The sequence below is a fragment of the Myodes glareolus genome, chromosome 14 (assembly GCF_982192425.1).
Source record: "Myodes glareolus chromosome 14, mMyoGla1.1, whole genome shotgun sequence".
Taxonomy (NCBI): domain Eukaryota; kingdom Metazoa; phylum Chordata; class Mammalia; order Rodentia; family Cricetidae; genus Myodes; species Myodes glareolus.
In genome coordinates, this window is record NC_142039.1 from 32,876,674 (window position 1) to 32,898,468 (window position 21,795).

The 21,795-nt window shown below is 39.8% G+C and overlaps 1 protein-coding gene across 4 annotated transcripts in view; it reads right to left on the reverse strand.

Moving 5' to 3' along the window:
* Positions 1 to 21,795, reverse strand: part of Hecw1 (HECT, C2 and WW domain containing E3 ubiquitin protein ligase 1) — a 268,078-nt gene that overhangs the window by 41,654 nt on the left and 204,629 nt on the right. For all 4 annotated transcript variants that reach the window (XM_087896436.1, XM_087896437.1, XM_087896434.1 and 1 more), the window contains 6 exons: positions 18,172 to 18,322; positions 12,972 to 13,111; positions 10,136 to 10,257; positions 7,737 to 7,922; positions 3,497 to 3,631; positions 302 to 407 (listed from right to left, as the gene is read on the reverse strand). In XM_087896436.1, coding sequence (XP_087752562.1) covers positions 302 to 407; positions 3,497 to 3,631; positions 7,737 to 7,922; positions 10,136 to 10,257; positions 12,972 to 13,111; positions 18,172 to 18,322 — 840 coding nt within the window. The remainder of the gene's footprint in view (positions 1 to 301; positions 408 to 3,496; positions 3,632 to 7,736; positions 7,923 to 10,135; positions 10,258 to 12,971; positions 13,112 to 18,171; positions 18,323 to 21,795) is intronic.

Genomic DNA, 21,795 nt, shown 5'->3' on the forward strand with positions numbered 1-21,795 from the left:
AAGAAGGGCGTGAGGATCTAGAAAATGAACTGAGTGAGATGAGGAGGAAGAGAGTAAAAAGCTGGGAAGTGTCATGAAAGAGGGGAGGCCAGGCATGCTGGTGCGCTGGACAGTCAGGCGAATCTTGTTTGTTTTTGGATAGCCTAGTCTACACAGTAAGTGCCAGGATAGCTAAGTGTACACAGTGAAAATCTGATTCAAAAGAAAAAAAAAGAGAGAAATAAAATGCAGGACTATTAAAAAGGCTCACAGCAGGGACAGCAACTGGGTTGCTAGAGGCACAGTGACTTAGGATACATACCCAGTGGCAATGACTCATGTTGATGCTGGCTTCGAATGGCAGCTATTAGACTGTGTCCTGGCCTGGCCAGCAAGGATGCTCCTCTGTTTCTAGAGACTTCTGAGGCCTAATTTCAAATAAAAGCGTGAGATTGGAAATCTGTCATCAATTATGGATTTTCCTTTAAAACTATTTTTTTGCCTGAACGAATGTTTAAAACATTTTGACATCACCTAGATTCAGAAAATGAAGTTACAGTCCTTAAAGTGATGAAAGCCAAGCAAGTATTAAAAATTGAGTAAGTGGAATGTTGTATTATGCTCTGTAAAAGTGATTGTGTCAAATGTCATCAATGCACTGACCATAAATAGAGAAATAAATTCTCTATAAGCAGTAGTAGAAATCTAGGTCTATGATTTTCTTTCCAGAGATTTGGCATTGAACTTCAATAGCGAACATGGGATGCACCTGCTCTTTAGGTAATATTGACCGTTCTCCAATAGCCCCCTTGGTTTAGCATCTATTATTTCAATCACTGCTCTGGATTCTTTCTACATTGTATTTTGATTATACAACTTTATACATACAACATCTAAGGTTTCAAAGAAAATAAATTTATCCAAAGTTTTCAATCGTGGGAGAGAGAATTGGGAGTTTAACTAATATTTGACCATAAGGTGTTAATTTATACCAAACCCCACTGTCAAACTGCATCTGGTATCTTGGTTTATGTTGGAAATTTTGACAAAACCTCCTGTGATAAATATCTTTACTTAGCTTAATATCCATACTTATGATGATTAATTGAAATATAGATCAATTTTGAAAGTTAATAAATTCCCTAAGTGCTAAACATGATAATGATTTTATTCTAGCATGAGTCTATATTTATTGTGTTCCTTAAGACCTTAAAGCCCAACATGGTGGTGCATGGCTGTAATCCTAAATGTCTGGAAGTGGAAGTAGGGATAAGAGGGGCTGGGCAGTGGTGGCACACGCCTTTAATCACAGCACCTGGGAGGCAGAGGCAGGTGGGTATTAGTGAGCTCAAGGCCTGCCTGATCTACAGAGCGAGTTCCAAGACAGTCAGGGCTGTTACACAGAGAAACTCTGTTTCAAAAAACCAAAGAGACCAAGACAGTATAGATTCTCCACTTTGGAATATGTATCAGCCATTTTTTGCCTTCTAGCTTTTATCTCTGACATATCTTGACTTCTCCCGCGTCAGGGCAAAGCTACTAGAAGAGAGAGATAAGGAGAATAGATGGGTGAGGTTTGAAAACGTAGTAAGGAGAGTTCACTTGGATTAGATGAATTAGAAAACAGAAAGGTACATGTTAATACCCTTTCAGATAGTTCTTGGATGATGAAGAGGAGAGTTATCAACTGTACTGCGTCAGAGCTATTCTGACATATCCATGTTTCACAAGCAATGCAAGTCATTCCCTCAATCACAATCTTTCTTTTCGAATAGAAAAGGTTTGAAAAAAATATTTGCTTGTCTACTTATTTTTGTGTGCTCGTGTGTGTATGTGTGTGAGCATGTGCATACGTACATGCAAGTGTGTGTATACAGGCACATACCACAGTGCACATATGGCAATCAGAGGACCATCTCCTGAGTCAGTTCTCCCCTTCTGCTTTGTGGGATCTAGGATCAAACTCAGCTATCAGACCTGTGTCCATCTTATTGGCTAGCACACATTTTTAGAACTTATATTTTTAGACAGTTACTTGCAATTGTAAGAGATCTATATCTTTAGCAAATTTGTCTGCAGGACCCAGTTTTCCTATTACATGCAGTTATTCCATATCAATACAGACATTGCCTCAATAATGTTAAAAGCCTTGGGTATTATGAAAAATATTAAAATGGAATATTTCAAGTTGATGCAGAATTTTTAATTTATTCTTTATAATCTCAAGACAATATAACCTTTACCCTTTGAAATGCTATTAAAGGTCCCCAGGGAGGGGGTGCTGTGCACACTGAATCAGGAAGCTGTGATATTGCTTTCTGTAGTCTGAGAATAATTGAATCTTAAGGTTTGACATTTGCATAAGGTTTGGAGATATAAGACATTCCTCTTCATGTGACCACATGCTCATTTTATGTGTAGGAAGAAAGATGTCACATACTTCAGAATTTCCTAAAACAGTGACATCCAAGAAGTCTCACAAAAGACCAGTTCGCTTTCTCATGTTGGCAGTAAGCCATGAGTTCCCTCGGGAGAACTTTCTCCCCCCAAAGCAGCCAATGGCCGTTCTTCTAAATCAGCGTTCTGGAGCAGTGGCTGTTAGATGGGTTGCTGTGGTTCCAATTTCCCATTAGCTGCATGGAAGGTCTACCTAGAGCAACATTCTGTAGAACAGATAGGTAGATCCTTCCCGTAGCACCGTTCCCATGTTTTTACCTCACTGTAATTCACTTCCTTAAGTTTCCACAGGAAATTGATCTCAAGGTCACATCTCTTGAGATCCTGGTGGTTTCTACAAAAAGGAGCCTCAGATTGTCAGTCAGGAAGGAAAGGGAGATTTACTGTAACATTATTTGGAATGGTTTGGAAGTAGAAAACAGCAGTGTTTTGATTCTTGGCTTTAGAAAAGGAGAAAGGAACTGGTATGGGATACAGGCTTCAGTTTAGAAAGGCAGTGAATATGGTCCTTAGAGGAAGTAATCATAAATGGTAAAAGAAGATAAAACCAGGGAGAGACTGTCGGATGGGGACAGAGTACTCAAAGGTCCTGACTCCCTCTTCTTTTTTTCTTTTCCCTCTCAGTTCTAAGTTCATGGTCATATTATTGAAGTTCTCTCTAGGGTCTTATGGAGAGGTAAAATTTTAAGTCAGTCATATGCTGAATATCAGCAATTTTGCCCTTTTAGTAGCATTTGCAGGTAACCAGTTGACAATAGGATTCTTTTGATGTATACAGAGATCTCTTGACAAAAGTTTCCTTTACACCAGGTAGATTTTTAGTAAGGGTGATTTGGACAAAGGAAGGAACAGAAGGTGGCAGCCTGAGATATATCTAGGTAACTGAACAGGCACCCCACAATGGTCATTCATTCTTACATTGCAAAAATATGCATATGCCTTCACCCCTCGTAGGACAGACAACCCTAGATCATGAAAACCAAGACATTTTTTTTCTGGTCCCAGAGAAGAGAGAAGAGCAAAGATTTGGGAACAGTGATTCAGGGCATAGAGAACTTACCTCTCCAGCACTGTAACTCCGGAGCCTCTGGAGGTGCTGTCGATGGGTCAGATGACTGGGAAGGCGGCCATTCTGAAGAGGGATTCGGGGATCAATGAAAGTGGTAGCTCGGCTGTTGTGGTCCACAAAGAAAGACTGCAGATGAACAATAAGACAGTGCACTGTGAGAGATGGGAGTTGATACACTAAGGCTCTTATCAGACCCAGTGTCTTAGTTTTGTCTCCTATGGCTATGATAAAATACTTGGACAAAATCAATTTAAGGGAGAAAGGGTTTATCCTGACAATTAGAGGATAAATTGACCATGATGTGGAAGTCAAGGCAGCAGAAACTTGAAGCAGCTGCATCCATGATCAGGAGCCAGAAAGCAAATGAATCTGTGCTACCCCTCAGTTCCTCCTCTCCATCCATATACTCCAGGATCTCAGCTAGGGAACAGTGTCATGCCCGGGGTGGTTCTTCCCACCTTGGTTAATGTAATCAAGAAAACCCTGCACAGGTGCATCCATCCAAAGGTCATCTCTTGGGTGCTTCTCAATTCTGTCAAGATGACAATTAACACTGGCCATTGCAGTCATCATACTTACTTTTGACTCTTTCTTTTTTCTATCATTTCAAACCTACCCGACACTCATCTTTAAAATTAGATGAAGAAAAAGACATGGGCATTCAGCAGTAGTTTCTATTGTTATTAATAGCTTTAAAACGGCTGGGTGTGTATCTTCGTGACACAGGTGTACATGAAAGACAAAAACAGATCCCTGGGGCTGGAGTTACAGGTTGCTGTGAACCCCTGACATGGATGCTGGAAACTGAACCTAGGTCTTCTAGAAAACAGTAAAACTGATTTCATTCCAATGATGCAGAAATTGTTGAATTTAAGTAAGCCAAACCTCCAAATTCACCACATAAATGAACTTAAAGAAAGAAATCACATGGTCATCTCAATAATAAATATAAAAGAACCCTTTGAGGAAAAATCCAGCATTATAAGTCACAGAGTTAAGGATAGAGGAACATACCTCAACGTAATAAAGGCTAGACTGACAACCTGTCTTTGGGTTTTTTTATGTGATAAAGCACCAGAACCAAAGAGACTTCAGGAGGAAGGGTTACTTCAGCTCTCCACTTTCGATCACACTCCATTACCAAGTGAATTCAGAACAGGAACTTAGGACAGGATCCTGGAGGCAGGAACTGAAGCAGAGGCCAGGGAGGGGTGCTGCTTACTGACTTTCTCCTCATGACTTGCTCAGCCTGCTTTCTTAAAGGACTCAGGACCACCAGCCCAGGGTTGGTACCACTCACTATGATCTGGGTCCTCCCACATAAATTCCAGTCAAGAAGATGTCCTACAGACTTGCTTACACGATCATATGGCATCATTTTCTCAATTAAGATTCCTTCTCCCAGATGACCCTAGCTTGGGTCAAGTTGACATAAAAACCAGCCATCATACACTCTTACAGCCAGCATTGTGCTAAGTGAAGAAAAAAGCATTCCCACTAAGACCAGGAAAAAGACAAGGGTGTACAGATTTTCTGCCCCACTCAATAAATACAGTGTTTGAAGTTCTAATAAATAACACATAAGGAGAAAACAAAGGGGGAAAATAGAATAAGAAGTTAAAGAATCCTTAGTCACAGATATGAGAGACACTAAAGACTCATCCAACGCTCTTACAGATGAGAAAAATGTCCAGCAAAATAGCAGGAACAAAAGTAATATTCCCTCTCTGCGAATCTGTCTGTCTCTACATTGCTACATAATATTTTTTTATTGTTTCCATTGAGTTATGTATTTTCCCACTCCCCTTCCTTCCTCTCTTTTCCCCTTCTACCCTCCCCCCCTGAGCCCTACACTCCCAATTCTCTGGAGCTATGGACCATAGTCTGGTTATCCTTTGTTTTTCTTTTATTATTCAATCCACTTATGAGTGAGAACATACCGTATTTGTCTTTCTGGGTCTGGGTTACCTCACTCAGGATTTTTTTTTCTAGTTCCATCCATTTGCCTACAGATTTCATGATGTCAAATAAATAAGTTTTTAAATGGCTGCTTGGGGTTCAGTTCATCAGAGAGGCTGATACATGGGCCTTAAAGAAGGAGGAGTGGATGGGGGTGTGTGGGGAGGAGAGGTTTTGCGGAGGGACTGAAGAGAAGGAGGGGAAGCTATGATCATGCTGGAAAATTTAATTAATTAATTAATAAAAAAGACATCTCATACTCATTGATTGATAGAATAAATGTAGTGAAAATGACCATTTTTTTTAAAAATAAAAACTTCTTGCCTATTCAATGCAATTCCAATTGAAATTCCATCTCATTCTTCACAAAAAGAGAAGACAAATACTGTCAAAAGTTTAGACAAGGTTAGAAAGCATTCATATTCTTTGTCAAAATATCACAAGGATAGTCTCCAGGCCAAATATTAATATTCTTCTCCAACACTTCTTGAGCTGGGCCCCCACAATTCAGTTCAGTCTCAGCACCACTGTCTTCCATGCTCCTACTAGTATGGCCCATTAAGCCCCACTTAAAGCATCCAACTGCTTTCCAAATCCAAAGTCCCAAAGTCTATAGTTTTCCAAACAACAGCACAGTCAGGCCTATCACAGCAATACCCCAGTCCCCGGTACCAACTTATGTCTTAGAGTTTTATTGTTGTGAGGAGACACCATGACCACAGCAACATTTATAAAGGAAAACATTTAACTGGGGCTGGCTTATGTTTCAGAGGTTTAGTCCATTATCATCACAGCAGAAAGATGATAGTGTGCAGGCAGACATGGGGCTGTAGAGGTAGCTGAGAGTTCTAGGTCTGGATTCAAGGAAGGATTAGAAGGACTAGGAGGTATTATTTTGTTGGAGTAAGTGTGGCCTTGTTGGAGAAAGTGTGTCACTGGGGGTGGCCTTTGAGGTTTCAAAAGCCCATGCCAGGCTGAATCTCTCTTCCAGCCCACAGATCAGGATGTAGCTCTTAGCTACTCCTCCAGCACCCGCCTGCCACCTGTCTCCATGCTCCCTGCTACAATGCTCTCCTGCTGTGACAATAACAGACCAAGCACATAACACTGTAAACAAACCCCCAGTTAAATTCTTTCTTTTATATGAGTTGCCTTGGTCATGGTGTCTTCACAACAGTTGAACAGTGACAAGGACAGAAGTATTAGGAGGTATGGCCTTGGAGGAGGCGTGTTACTGGGGACAGGCTTTGAGGTTTCAAAAGACTTGTGCCATTCCCTGTGTTTATCTTGTCTTTGGATGTGAACTCTCAACTCCTGTTCCAGCACCATGCATAACTACCACATTCCCTGCCATGATTACCATGGGTTTTAATCTTCTGAAACCACAAGCCCCAAATTAAACACTTCCCTTATATAAGTTGGCTTGGTTATAGTAAAGTAACTAAAACATGGGCCATTGAATAAAAGTACTCAATGGAAAATCTAAAGCTATAAAGTGGATAGATAACAATCCTCAACCAAGCAGTATGTTATTCCCCTGGAGAGCAATGGTACAATTTGACTTCTAAAAGGAAGAAGTTAAGAAGCAAAATTGTAGGCCCATATTTCTTTATGGTGTAGCAGCCAGGCTCTGAAGCCATTAGACCGATCCAAAGTGATCACGTAGCCCTGCAGACAGCCCGTCTCTGCCTGACAAAGGTCAGGATGTTGGCTGCTCCCTTTCTTTGTAATTTAGAGGATGCCTTATAGAGATGCTAATTCAAGCCTATGGGACAGCTAACATACTCAGCAGACAGGCAGATGCGGACATGACAAAAGGCCATTCACCTGGTTGCCTAGGTGACAGAATAATGATGTATTTTCCCACCCAGTTTATGTATTGGTATAAAAGATGTTTGGAGAATAAACGGGAGATCTTCAGGGGAGATCTGCAGGAGGAAGATGCCTGAGATGCCCTTTTCCGTAATAATCATGTAAGTTGTGCCTGGTTATTCCTTGTGCCTCCGTATCAGTCCAGTTAGGGAAAATAGATATCTATGTTGGAGCCACATGGGCTCCAACACAAAATATCTCATAATGCAGTGTCTAAGTACTGTGGAATGAGTAAGAAACCTGATGTCAACAGTCACTATCTTCCTTTTCCTCTGGGGCTAATATTAAACCTCTGAGACATGTAAGCATCCTTCTCCATAGTCTTCCCCTGACTTTCTTCCACATCTGCATTGGTGGGCCAGAGTGTTTCGCGAAAGTCCTACACACTGATTGTCCTCACCTTTCCCTGATGATCGGTTTTGATCTCCCAACCCCGAGGCAGTTCCAGTCTTGTGTCTGCAAACATGTTGATGAAATTCACCAGGTCCCGGTTATGCTGGTAGCGTTCAAAATTGCGAGCATCTCGTCGGACCTTCAAAATCATGTGCTTCAAGCAAGTGCTACTTGTGAAGACCCGGTAGGCACTCTGAGATGGTTTGGGGAAAATGAAGGAGGAAGGTGTGAAATTAGGAAACACAGAGCAAACCAACTGAGTGCTCTAACGCGATATAATAAGAGTCCAGCTTGGTGTGATTGGTTTGAGCGAAAAATGCAGACTTTAAAAGCAGACATAGTGCTCAATGTGGAAATGTGCATTTGACACACATGGGCCTATTTGGCTGGCCAATTCTACCTGATCTCCAGAGATTTTCTTTCTAGCGTCAGCCATCCTTGGCTCTCCCAGGCCTCACTGTATGTCTCTGAGCATCACCCTTCTCCTTCCCATGTCTTCTCTGACTACAGAGATATGCTTTTGATACTTTTATCTGTTTAACACATGCTAATAATATTTATCATAACTAAAGGTGGTCTTCAGAAGCCTATCATTCTAGTGAATCTTACATAACATGTTTAGATGAGGGAATGAGAAGAAAAGAAGGCTGTTTTAGGAGTTTATCCATTAGTCAAATTATAAATTTATGCTACATAGATATTTGTGTACCCACAGTATAAGTCTCCTTCCCCTCAGTATATCTCTGGGACTGCCCAAAAATCATCAAGCTACCTAGATGGTGTTGGGAGGGGCACGTGAGTACTCAGATGTGCCTCTGTGCACATGTATTGTGAGGAAAGAACACTATAGGCTAGAGAAGTTTGGTTCAGTGGGTCCCACAGCCCTAAGGTCCACAGGAAGCCCAGAATATAGTGCAGAGGCTTCAGTATCTGACATACTTGTCACCCTGTGTGATTCCCCACTACTCACTGGGGATTCGCTCTAACTAAACACACTTGTTTCCTCTTTTCCCAGCCACAGCCTTTATCATTGCACCTAAGTGCTGCACCTGCCTGAAAGAGCCCTACTAACTCCCTTCCCCCAAACAGAAACCACTCAGTATTCCTTAGGTCTTATCTGTTATTCACCAGTTGGCCTTTGGAGATCCAAGCACTATTGGCTGATTTCTCAAACAATTCCTCTGAGCTAAGCCATTTCTCCCTGTTCTCTCAGCACCTACTGAGTCTGGGATTTGATCCTCCTTTACTTGATTGGTGGAATCAGCTTTTGGTCTTGAAGCTCTCAGCACTTCTCTGAGATTCCGCCAGAGAAATGCTTCAAACTACAGAGTTATCAGAGCTGGGCTCCGAGAGCACCAGGAGTTCCTGTTGCCAGGAGAGTAGGATAGGCACCTTTGCGGTTTGCTAGGCTGCTGGGTCCTCAGCATTTCTTTCACGTCTGCCATCCACAGTGTAGCCACATTGTAATCTTGGCCACTGCACCCTTGCTAACACACCGCCCCTTTGCCCCATTCCCTTTCAACTTGCGAGACTCAGTTCCGACTTTGCCTCCTGCCTCATGTCTCCCAGGCACTTTGCTCTCTCTCAGTTTGACTTTGTCGCGCATCATTAGACTGTCTAACATATTTGTCTCCACAAAACAGACTTCGACCACTATTTAGGTTTCTCCCTAACCTGTTTCTGTGGTTACACTCTCTAGATTTGTGCACAAATTAAAAAAAAAATTTTGTGAAATAGAAGAATTAATGAATACTATCATATTATGCCATTGTTTTATAGAAAATGCCTCAAAAAATTCAAGAAAAGAGCATGTATGTAAAATCATAGTTAATATCAAATTTTTGAAGTATATCAAAAGTTAATCTAGGTATTATCTAAGAAATGGCTGTCTAAATGTTTTTCAATGGAGATGATCTTATAAAATGGTTAAGGATAAAGAATATTTGGACACTTTATACTCTTGTTTTTTAAAAAATTTAAGATCAATAAAGCAACACACATTTGTTTCTAATGAATTTTCACTGATATGATCCTGATGAAAGTCTTAGAAAGGCAAAAGATTTTTTAAATCCTCCCTTATTTACTGGGAGACTCACATGAAAAAGATATGTCTGAGTTGCACACACACACACATACACACACACACACACACACACACACACACACACACACACACAGGAGGCCATGCATATGAAAAAGAATAAGGAAGGGCATATGGGAGGGTAAAGAAAGAGAAAGGATAAGTGATGTAATTATATTATAATCTCAAAAAAGGAAATAATTAATTTTTTTTCCTAAGCTCCCAGGGTAAAAGTCTAGCCCCTTTATCTTAGTAAACGACTACATAAGCTTGTTTTGGGTTTTCAGAGAGCAGGTCCACCCCGTCTCTGTTTCCCCAGCACTCACGTAGTTGGCATGCAGCACAGTGAAGAACTCAGGATTGGTGATGAACTTGACCGCCGGGGACTGCAGCAGCAAGGTGATTTTTTGTGAGTTGACTGGAGAAAGTGACCCTTCTCTCCTCAGATCTAGAAAAAAAAAAATGAATCAACTAATGGAATACGTTGGGCAGAAGGTCCTCCCACATTGAGTATGTGTCTTCCCGTAGCAGAACACAGAACCCCACACAGTGACACGGCCAGGACAAGAATGGCAAGTGTTCCTTGTTCAAAATGTTGACATCAAATGTGCTTCAGATTTTTTTTCAGATTCTAGAACATGCGCATTTACATATTTTAGAGATGAGGCACATGCCTGAACATGAAATTTATGCACCTTCCGTCTGTACTTTGGATACATAGCCCAGAGGCAATTTCACACAAACCTTTTGAGGCAGTCTCAAAGTACAATGCAGCCTAATTTCAAACTCATGATCTTGCTTCTCCCTTCTAAGTGTTGCGATTAGTCACGTGTCATCATATCTGGTTTACAGAACATTTTAAATATTTTTATGCGTGAATTGTTTAATTTTACTTTTGTGACATCATGTTGCCATACTAAATATTTTGGATATTTTTAGAGTATTTCTAATTTTGAGGTTTTCTATTTGTTTGTTTTTTTGAGAAAGGCTTTATCTGTGGTAACAGCCCTGACTGTCTTGTAACTTGTAGACCATGTTGGTCTCAAACCCACAGAGATAATTTTGAGTTTTAAAAGTCAGGTATTATTATTTCTTGGTAAGGTTCTTACATAATTTCAGCTAGGTTCCAGTCCTCTCTCATCGCCTTCCTTTGTCTCGTTTTCTTCTTTTGTTACAAGTGTTATCTATAATTAAGACACTTTACAGCAGTGGCCACAGTTCCCCCCTCCCCCGCCATAAACTCTTCTCTGCGGTGGGACTTTCGAGTTCCTGACTAGGCCTGGCCTTGCGCTTTGCCCCATCCACTACCACAAGGCAGGAGCAGCGTGTCCGTCCGTCCTGAGCTACCTAAACACCCGTATCTCAGTTTCTCCTCTGTCCTCATGTCCACTAAAGGAACAGCCAGGGGAACAAACTTCCCAGCTGAGGCCATCTCAGACCAACCCCACACAGTTAACACAGCAGGTGACCAGACATGTGTGAGTACAGCACCATCCTGACCAGCCTGCTAGCTTTGTTTAGCTGACATTGCTTACCTGTAGATTTGAGGTGTAATGAATTGGGAGTTTTATTCACTAAAATTCAGGCTTTTATTACACAGTAAAGTACATGTGATCCAATACCAAACCCAGAAATAATCCTAGGTACCTTTTCTCATCCTGTTTCTAATTACTTGATGTCCCTCAGAAGACTGAATAAAGCAATTAGTTACAGAAAAGCCTAAACTATAATTTTTTTTACTACAGCTGATAGAGAAAACAGGATGGAAATAATTAAAATTACCGATTGAAGTGTGAAGAGCATTTAAGAAGGAATGAGCCAGCAGGTTGGGGGATGGCCAACGAAAAGATGTCTCCCAGTTACAGCATGGTTGTTACAGTCTTAAAATTACTACAGCCTTCTTAGTCTGCACAAAACTTGCTTAAGATTGGGCCCATTGACAATTCATCATGGGTTAGCGGGGGTCCCAAGGCTAAGGCCCTCTGTGAGGATAGTTAACAGTTACTGGGGGAGTTTTATGTCATTTCCTTTACACTTGTTGACTTGCTCTAGTAAATAACCCCTCACCTACTGTCAGGTAAGAAACCTTAAGTACTAAACTCAGTGGGCCATACACATAACACATGTGTGTATCATGGATAACATGGAAGTAGGATGAGGGCCTGTTATAAAGAGGGGTTCTGGCAAAGAAGGGTGAGAGGAGTATGAAATTTTATCTAAAATGACTAAAATTCATGATATAAATGTGTGAAACTATCAAACACTGGAAACATTTTTAAAATTAAATAAATAAGCAAGTTCAATGTCTATGTTGCCACAAATCCCAGACCTGCCAGGATAAGAATTAAAATATCTACTTGCTTAGACTGTTTCTGGCCTTTTTTTGACAAATCTGTCACCATTGACCCCCAATTCAAAGAGAAAGTGGTTTACTGGGATTTCACTGTGTTAATCATTATGTTGTTTTTGGTATGAAGAGTGGAAGCCAGTCTCATGCTTTTTAAATATCATTATTGGCATCTCGATTAGGTTAGATTTAAAGAAATGAAAAACAGGAAAGTAAGGCTTGATGAAACAGTTTGCTCTTGGACTCTGTGAACAAGGAGGCCACCAGAAAACCTCTTCGTGCTCAGGTTCCTCCTTGGGTGAACTGAATTTTATTCTTAGTGCCCAAGACTCATTAGAAATGGATTGTGAATATTTATCACATTTTGTTTATAAGTGGAAATCCTAAGGGCACCAACAGATACATTACCTAACAACGCAGGAGTCTGTATTTTCTTTCTTTCTTTTTTCTTTTGTTTTTTTGAGACAGGGTTTCTCTGTAGTTTTAAAGCCTACCCTGGAACTAGCTCTTGTAGACCAGGCTGGCCTCGAACTCACAGAGATCCACCTGCCTCTGCCTCCCAAGTGTTGGGATTAAAGGCGTGCACCACCACTGCCTGGCCTGAGTCTATACCTTCTAAGATTCCTGGCGGGAAGCTTCGCTGTTCCCTTACTCACACCTCTAGATCCTCCATCTTGTTTGCCCATATTTTTTTGCTCTCCTCTCTGTGGATCACGTGGCTAGCCCGTGAGGCAGGGTAAGGACTTGACTTGCACACACTACTGTCACAGCCGTTACATGCCACCTCCAGTGCTCTGAGTCCCCTCCTCCAATACCTAAGCTTGATTGGGAGGATTCTGCTTCCGAGTCGCTCCCTCCACCTCCACCTCCTCCATCCAGTATCTGCTCACAGCTTTGGTTGCTAGAATCTTCGTCAGGTCTCTCTGTTGCAATGGTCCTCTGAATGTTTTGATACCTGTACATTAGAAAATGGAGAGACAAGAGTCAACTTGTGTTTGCTAATGCTCTGAAAGATAATACTGGAAAAGTCTGTGGACAACTGTATTGAAATCAGGAGAGAAGTGCCTACAACTCCAATAAGATAGCTAGCATAATTAATAAGGCAGCTATTTCCACACTGTTGGGCTAGGTAGCTGGACAAATCTATTTCATAGGACTTAGAGACTTTGCACAAGAGGGTGGTAGAATGGGAGGGGGAAATCTGGAAATGTAGTCTTCAATCCCATAGCTCCTCCCAGTTATGATAAAATGGAGCTTATATGAGTGTTGTGTTCAGGAAGGAGATGGGGAGGGCTGTTTCAGAGGAGGGGGAGGAAGGACAGCAAATAGGCAAGTCTGCAAATATAATTCAAGATGAAGTGAGGAGCGCACCCATTCCTGTATAGGTTCATTCTTCCGCAGCAGGCTTCTGAAGGAGACAGTACCCTGTTCCTTCCCTGACCATAAGAAGCAAAGTTTCCCCATTATGGTCTCCAAACTGCTCGCAAGAAGATCTGTTGACTTACATTAACTGAAGAAAATTGAAACCTGTGCTTCTAAGAGACTGTTCTGTGTATCTAGGTTTGAGATTCACAGGCCTGCAGGATCACTACCTTTTATTTTATTACCCATTGTTCACTTCTGATGACCTGGAAGAAGACACTCATCAGGAACAGTGGTTGTGAGATGTTCCTTGAGGGCCTTTTAGAACCAAGTGTGGAATTCCTGCATCCCTCAGAGCATCCTGCTTGTTTCCCACTTCTCTGTAGCAGGGAGGTGATGGGAAGGTAAAAGTTGGCCCACTGTGATCTTGCTGGAACTCAGAATGCAGCCAGGGCAGGAGACTAGAAGCTCCCGAAACCCTGACTTTAAACGGGGGCAGAACATTGCCAAAGACTGCCGAAGCTGCTATTGGACAATGACCTAATGGATATGGCAGACCATAATTTCTCCAGGTGACTAAACAATCTTTTGAGAGCCATATGTTCTCCCGCTCTCCTTTTAAGATGTAGAATCACAGTCTTCTCCCCTTAGGGGACTGAGCACAGCATATGATGGGACCCAGAAAGTCTGAGAAAGCCTGGACCACAGAAATCATAGACTCAGCAGGTCTTCCTTCTTCTAGTCCACCGTCTGTGAATGTGAAAGTCCTCCTGTACTTGTTTTGTTTGAAGCTAAAAGGATATAAAAGGCTCATGGAAATCTGCAATAAAGTCGGTTGAAATATACAGCTTTTAATTGCCCAAATGCAATTAAATTGCATTTGCATGCATGCAAATATAATTATACAAAATAAAAAAAAATCCCAAACGAAACCATGCCAATCCAAACAAACACACACCCCAAATAAATAAAACTTTAGAACAGAAAACTCATGTGGAAATTAATTACAGTTCTTAAAAAATTACGGCAAAGAGTTGATTCTCAAGAAAATGAAATATATGCCGTTCCCAAAGACCAGAAATGTAGAAAGATCTCCTAAATCAGCCCAAACAGAGCAGAAGACAAGATGGAATTAAAGCCATTTTTGGCATAGTGAAATCTATAAAGTCACATTGTTAAAAAAATTAGGCATCGATAATAAATACCCAAAGTCTATTTATTTCCTGTTGCTGTTTTGGGAATAGAATCATGAAGGAAAACTCTAATATAAGATAATATTTGTAATGACCCCGCTCTTAAAATAAAAAATCATGATAAAACAATAAGCAAATATTCAATAAAATGAGAAGTTAAGTGTTCTGAATTATAGCTAATCCGTGGAATATTTACAGGTACTTAGATGTTAATCTGAAAACATGGCAGTGATATAAAGCACTTACCATACATATAATAAGGAAAATGACTATAAAATTCTATTGTCATCATGTCATAACTATGTAAGAATCTTGGCATATATATATTGAAATAAAATTGGATAAATTTCTTTAAAAGTTTAAATTTTGGGGTAATATGAATATAATTTTTTCTATTTAAATTTAAATCTTCTTTACATTATAAATTAATAAAGTTAACTAAAAATAAGTTTCAGCTGATTGTTTAAAATGAAAATGCATGGTGATTTTTTGATTCATGTTTATACATATATATGTGTGTATGTGTTTGAAAGTGGAGTTATTAATGCTAGATAGCCTCCAACTTCAGGAATTAACTCAGAAATAATCTTGTATTGAGTTCTAGGCAGTTTTTGATACCACAATTTTTGACTGAATTTCTCAGGTGTACCTCTTGATTGTCCCACGTGGTGGGAAGTCAAGGAAGACTCCTCACAATGCTAACACAGATTTCCATTTTTCAGTGAGACAGTGATCCATGTAGATTTCTCTAACTAACTGGAAGTTATCAAAAAAATTTATCTAGGCACATTCATAAGTGAGTATACTTTGGTACAATTTTCTTGCTGCCTACTTCCAAATTATAGAAGCCTTTAAATGCTTGAAAACAGTGTAAAGACATGTTTAAAAATATGAACTTCTGTAGATAGGTTCTTCCACAAGAAACAAACACTTTCTCAAATCTCAAGATTACTTTTTACTTTTTCTGTCCAACTTCAAAAGCAGGCATCCAGCATGGTCCCCGCTGCTTCTCCCAGTGTGTGCAGCTCCATGAAAGGGCTCCTGTCTGCTGCAGGTAGATTTGGACTGATTTTTTTATACAGTCTGAACATCATGAACTTATATTGATTTTTATGCCAGAGGTCTAGGTATTTTGTTTTTCAAATGTATTGCATTGTTGGTTTGATTTCTTGTGCGTTGCTTATTATTTGGTGTTCGAACAGCATCTCTTACACATGTAGCTTAAAGTCGTTTTCGATTAGCGAAGCAATTTCAGCATATTGCTTTAGATGTTACTTTCTGCCTACAGACTTACAGCAGAGAAAGGCTGGCCTATGGACATTAGGCACATTTATGTCCAATAAAACTAGGTCACGGCAATTCTTTGCAATATGTTTTGTTCCTGTGGGAATGATTGTGGAGAAATAGGCTATGACCGAAAATCCTTTATGACTCTTATTAATGACTTAGACATTCAACTACTGACGGAAAAACGGAAGGCAAATGTCTTCTAAATACTCAAGCGATAAAAGCATACTCTGGTGACTTTCATCTGAAGTATATGTCTCTATAAGCAGAATTCATTTTAATTAGTTAATTTAATTAATTAAGTGTCTGTGTGCACGCACATGTCTGTGTGTGGCTGTGTATGTGTGCACATGTGTGTCTAGTAGGTTGACATTAGGTAGTTTTCCTTGATGGCTTTCTATGTTTGAGGCAGGATTTCTCACTGAAGCCAGAACTTACCAATTCATCTAGACTAGCTGTCCAAAAAACCCAATAACCTACTAATTTGGGATCCCCTGGTCTGGGATTATGTGACTATGCTGCCATCTCTAGGTTTTATATGTGTTCTGGAGATCTCATATGGTCATCTAGATGTAGTTACTAGTGATTGCACATTTAGTGACTGAGCCACCTTCCCAGTTACCTATTTTTATTTATTTATCCATCTGGAAGATTTCTTTTCTTATTTTTATGTGTGTGCCTGTGCTTGTCACTCACATGTATACATGTCAGAGAGGGTGTCAGGACCCCAAAGCTGGAGTTATACATGATTGTGAGCCACTGGATGTATAGGTACTAGGAAACAAGCTTGGATCCTCTAGAAAAGCTAGAAGTAGTTGCAACCACCAGGATATCTGCCCAGTTCCTTGCTTTTGTTTTAGTTTACAAAGCAATAGGCTTCCTTATGACATCCTCACGTACACTTAGCTGTAGGTGACTTTTCCATCCCTAACTTTCCCTCATCGCTGCACACCTATTTTTAATTAGACCCTTCCACTCCAAGTATTTCCCCTTCAACTTTTATATCACATGTGCTTTTGTATTTTTGTTAGGTCAAAAAGCCCATTTAATAGGCAGATTCTGTTAAGTCTTAAAGGAGTTGCTATCGAGAAATATCTTGACCTTGGTTTTTATTCTTTTCAGTCCCCCTCAACTTTTTCTTTAACTTAGCACTTGAAAAATAAACAAGACAGGGTGTGGATGTAATTTCAGCTGAAGTAATCCTGATGCTTGCACTTTCAGTAACAGTTAGTTACTAAAGCCATTGATCACTCTGTCTTCAAAGAACAAGAAAACAGAGATGTTGCTGGCCTGATGCATGAGAGACACAGCTCCCATGGGTGCAACCCAAACCCAAAGAGTATCTGTTCAAGTACAAAAGTGAAGACATAGTTTCTAATCAAAATGATTCTAGAAGAATCTCCATTTCTTATAGGGTCTTGATATATTGTTCAAGCTGACCTTGAGCTTGAGATTCTTCTTCCTCAGCATCCCCCAAAACTGGAATTACACAACTGAACCACTATGGATCATTTCAAAAATATTTTTAAGCATTTATTTTTCTAGGACAAACACTTTTGAATTTTTGAAGCCCTACTGTTTATGGGCGCACAATGATGATGAGAAGAGGGAATGCTCGCTAGTTATGGGGGTACAGTAGTGATGAGGTGAGGACAAACTCATCTACAGTGAAGGGTGTGTAATGATGATAGACAAGAGCAAACTCTACAGTAATTTATGAGGCGATTTTTCTGTATGGGTGATTTTTTATTTTTGTGGAAACTATAATTGGAATGCTATCTATTTCAAGTTCTGTATCTTTGGGGAAATCTTATGATGGATGCAAACTGTCTCCAAAAATGTGCTCACAGATGTACTTTTACATCTAATTTTTGGAGAGTTTGTGGGGATCTTCACATCCTTGGGAGTGGGGCCATAGTTAAAGAATTTCTGATTTCTCGCTTGTACCGGGAAGACATTCAGAGGAACCCTGTGTTTAAATGCCACTTAAACTTAACAAACTTCCTGCCACTATCTTCCAAACCTAGGCTTCCAAATACTTACCAGGAACAGGTTTCTTACACAATTATTTTTGTTCAGCTTCCATACAGTAAGCAGGAAAGCAGAAGAGGGTTGTCTTGCCATTCTTATCTAACCAAGGCTTAGTGGGGCTTGTTCCAAACTGATCACCAACCTTCTGTTAAGCTGCTCCATCTGGTGGACAGACCCGGACCTGATCATTCCATCTGGGGTAGGCGCCACTGTTGGTCGCTGCCAGGTGGTTGTGCGATTTACATGGTCCACATAAAAGACCCGTCCATGGCTGTCAATTCGAGCTTCCCAGTCTAATGTTTAATAAAAGGACAAGAGAAGTCAAGTACAGACTACTTGTCAATCCATGTGGACACATCCCACTTTCAGGAATTCTGAAGTTAGAACTCACCAGTGGCTTATTGCACCCCACCTCACTTGTCTTCTAGCCCTTGCCGTGACTGCTAGAGAGGAGCTTGGAATCTGCTTACCAGAAAGGAACTAATAGACTCAGATTCTACTTTGCTATAATTGTGGTTCCTTTACTATGACATATGCTTAACTTTAATAGTGTCTAAAGAAGGTTTGCTTACTGCTTTAAAAATCTTGCTGATTATTCAAAAACAATTGCAGAAGATTGGACAAACCCTGCAGTAAACACTGGTGTTGTGATGCAAGAGAATCTGTTCTTCACTTAGTCTAACAGGGTGGGGAGGGGCAGTTGCAATGGATTGTGTATTTAAACCCTTTTTAACTGAGTTCTGAAATGCTGTATGTGCAACTTCAGAAAGCTTCTTTCTAAACTGAGCAGGCTCAAGAAATTGCAGTTTCTTTTAAGGGGGTGAATGGAAGAATTTGATAGCTACAGTTTCAAATTCTCCGTGTGACCAAATGTAAACTTACAGTATAAATTGAACCTACCTATGGCTGGCTAACAAAACCAAACCAAATTAATGGAGCAATGTAACAAACATCAAACTGGAGGGAAGAAAGGGAAGGAGGAAGGGATGCAATTATTTTTTAATTAAGAATGTAGTTAAAAGTAAGTAAAAGATAAAAACTTTTAAAATTACCCTTTTATAAATCTTTGAGATTTTAATTACATCATTTTCTCATCGTTTTCTTCCTTCAAACTTCTCCATTTATCCCTCCTTGCTCCTTTTCAGACTTATGACCTCTTATTACCATTAATTGTTGCTACATACATATACATGTATGTATATGTTCATATATATATCTATATATAAATGGATCTATAAAGACTTTGTTGCTCAGCAACCATCACAAACGGTAGAGTGAGTCAATGCAGAGCATAGATGATTAGTTGATGGACATGTAAGCTGAAGTGGGTTGAAATCCATGAATAAATCCCTTGAATCTGGGAGCTAAATGTGTTTCATGTGTATCTGAACTAGGCATATAACAGCAAGGATTCATGGCAATGGGTAAAACTTCTGTAGTCCACATATAAAAATGTGGTGGAAATAACACCAGTATGGTGTCATGCTGATAATGCTAAAGAAATGTTAACCATGCTAAGACAAATAGGAAGCATAATTGCAAAAGAGGAAGACCATTTGGTCTTTTAAGTGAGAAAAGATGGTTTTGGGAGTGGGTCAGACAACAGTAGTTATTTTGAAAACTCATGCCTTAGGCAATGATATAGTGACTCTCAAGTTTTAAATGGAAGATAATTAGTCATTCTTATGGTTTTTATATGTATGTGGCATAACTGTTTGGAAACATAATTTCATATGTCTAACCTAGAGGATTTTCAATGCCCAATGAAAATCCAAATATTAGAAAATCCCAAATTTAATGTATATGGCAAGTAGGAGGAAAAATGTAGTTGAATTACAGAAATCTATTCTAGGGAGATTTCTCTAAAGTAGGTTATTAGATAATTCAGATGTCCACTTCCAGAAAAATAATTTATTGTTGATAACATTGTACATACGCAATATTATATGTACAATTTTATAGCTTCATAACTAATCCCAAAATTTGAAATTTCTGTTGTTTTAATCTTAGAAAAGTTATTGAACAATTGTTTTTTGAACTATCATCCAACAAAGCACAAAAATTAACTTTCTAATAACACCATGTTATTTAATTCAAGTGAGAAGACTCCACTTACACTTGCTATAAACTAGTAATGATGTCAAGTCCTAAGGACACAGACAGATAACACGGATCTCTACTCCCAGGGAAAGCAAGGATTTTTCCATTAGTCTTGCAAAATGTCCAAGGGATCAGGGGTTGGAGAATGGAACATTGATGACACATTTTTAGTAAGTTTCAAATTTCCAAATCACTTCTGGAAAGGATGGCCATCAAAACCCCCAAGCTCTTTTATTAATATATTAAGTACCTGAAACACAAAGTATTAATTTTATATTCCTAAAAATATTCATCAGCTAATTAGCTCAATTTGAGTATGTTTTCTGGGTTGCTTTGTAAAGAATTTATTTTCACATATCTTATAAACAAAGAAAAACTTCTGAGTGGATCTTCAGGCCTCAGCATTGTTAGAAGGAGTAAGTGCTGTGATGCCATGAATTTACGTAGACCCCTGAAAACTGTCTCTGTCCTACACTGGGGTAAGTTACAGCAGTGTGGGTCAGGTGGAGTCATTTAGGGTAGAATAAATTATTGGATACCTAATTATGTTTCATTAAGAACTTAAACAAGTATGTCTTTATTGTTGTGCTGTGCACTTAAATATTTTAATAAATATAATATCCTATATATATTTTTCTTGAACCTTACAGACATATCTAATTGCTTTCTTGCCGTCACTACTTGATGGTATCTCAACTATAATATAATCAAGGGAAGCTTTAGATCACTCTTATTCCACCCTCTCTACTAAAGACATTTTTTTCTTTCCATCAGTCAAGGTTAAAATGAGTCATTCTTAATTCTTATTTTCCTCTCATTTCCATACTCAATGTACCACCACGGTTGTCTTCAAAATATATGTTCAGATATATTAACAATTTCCTGGTGCCGCCCTGATCCAAATCACCAATGTTTTTAATCTTGGTCAGATCCAAATCACCAATGGTTTTAATCTTGGTCACTGCAATAACCTTATGTTGTATCTTCTATCCTTCCTCCTCATTTTATTCCCTGCACAACAACCAAGGTCAAAATATAGGTCATAAATACCACTTCCCCGCTCAAACACTGTTGTGTGTTCCATTCAGTCAGGGTAAAAGCCAAACTTCTCCAGTTGTTCTCAACCTGTGGGTCGTGATGCCTTTGGCAAACCTCTATCTCCAAAAATATTTATGCAACTATTCATAAAAGTGGCAGATTTACAGTTATGAAGTAGCAATGAAAATAATTTTGGGGTTGAGGGTTCCCGCAGGATGAACTGTATTAAAGGGTGACAGCATTAGGAAGGTTGAGGACCACTGCACCTACGGTTGGGGACCACCACAGGATGAGGAGCTGGATGGAAAGTTGAGAACCACTGCAGCGGTCCCCAAAGCCTCAGGGGATTGCTGTGTACTGTTTCCCTTGGCTTCCATGTCTACTGCTCTCTCTCTCTTTCCTGTGGTTTCAGAGGCATTGGCTTTTTTCTTCAAGCCCGCCATCAGGCCTCCACCTAGGGCTCCGCAGCTACTATGGCTGCTCCCCTTGTCTGTACAGCTTTCCCTCAGCAATATGATGAGTAGCTCTGCTATCTCATCCATTACTGCCCTCTTAGGGAAGCTTGTTTAGACTTCTGGATCTAAAACTGCAAACCAGTTGTCTACTACACATAAAAAGACCCCTTATC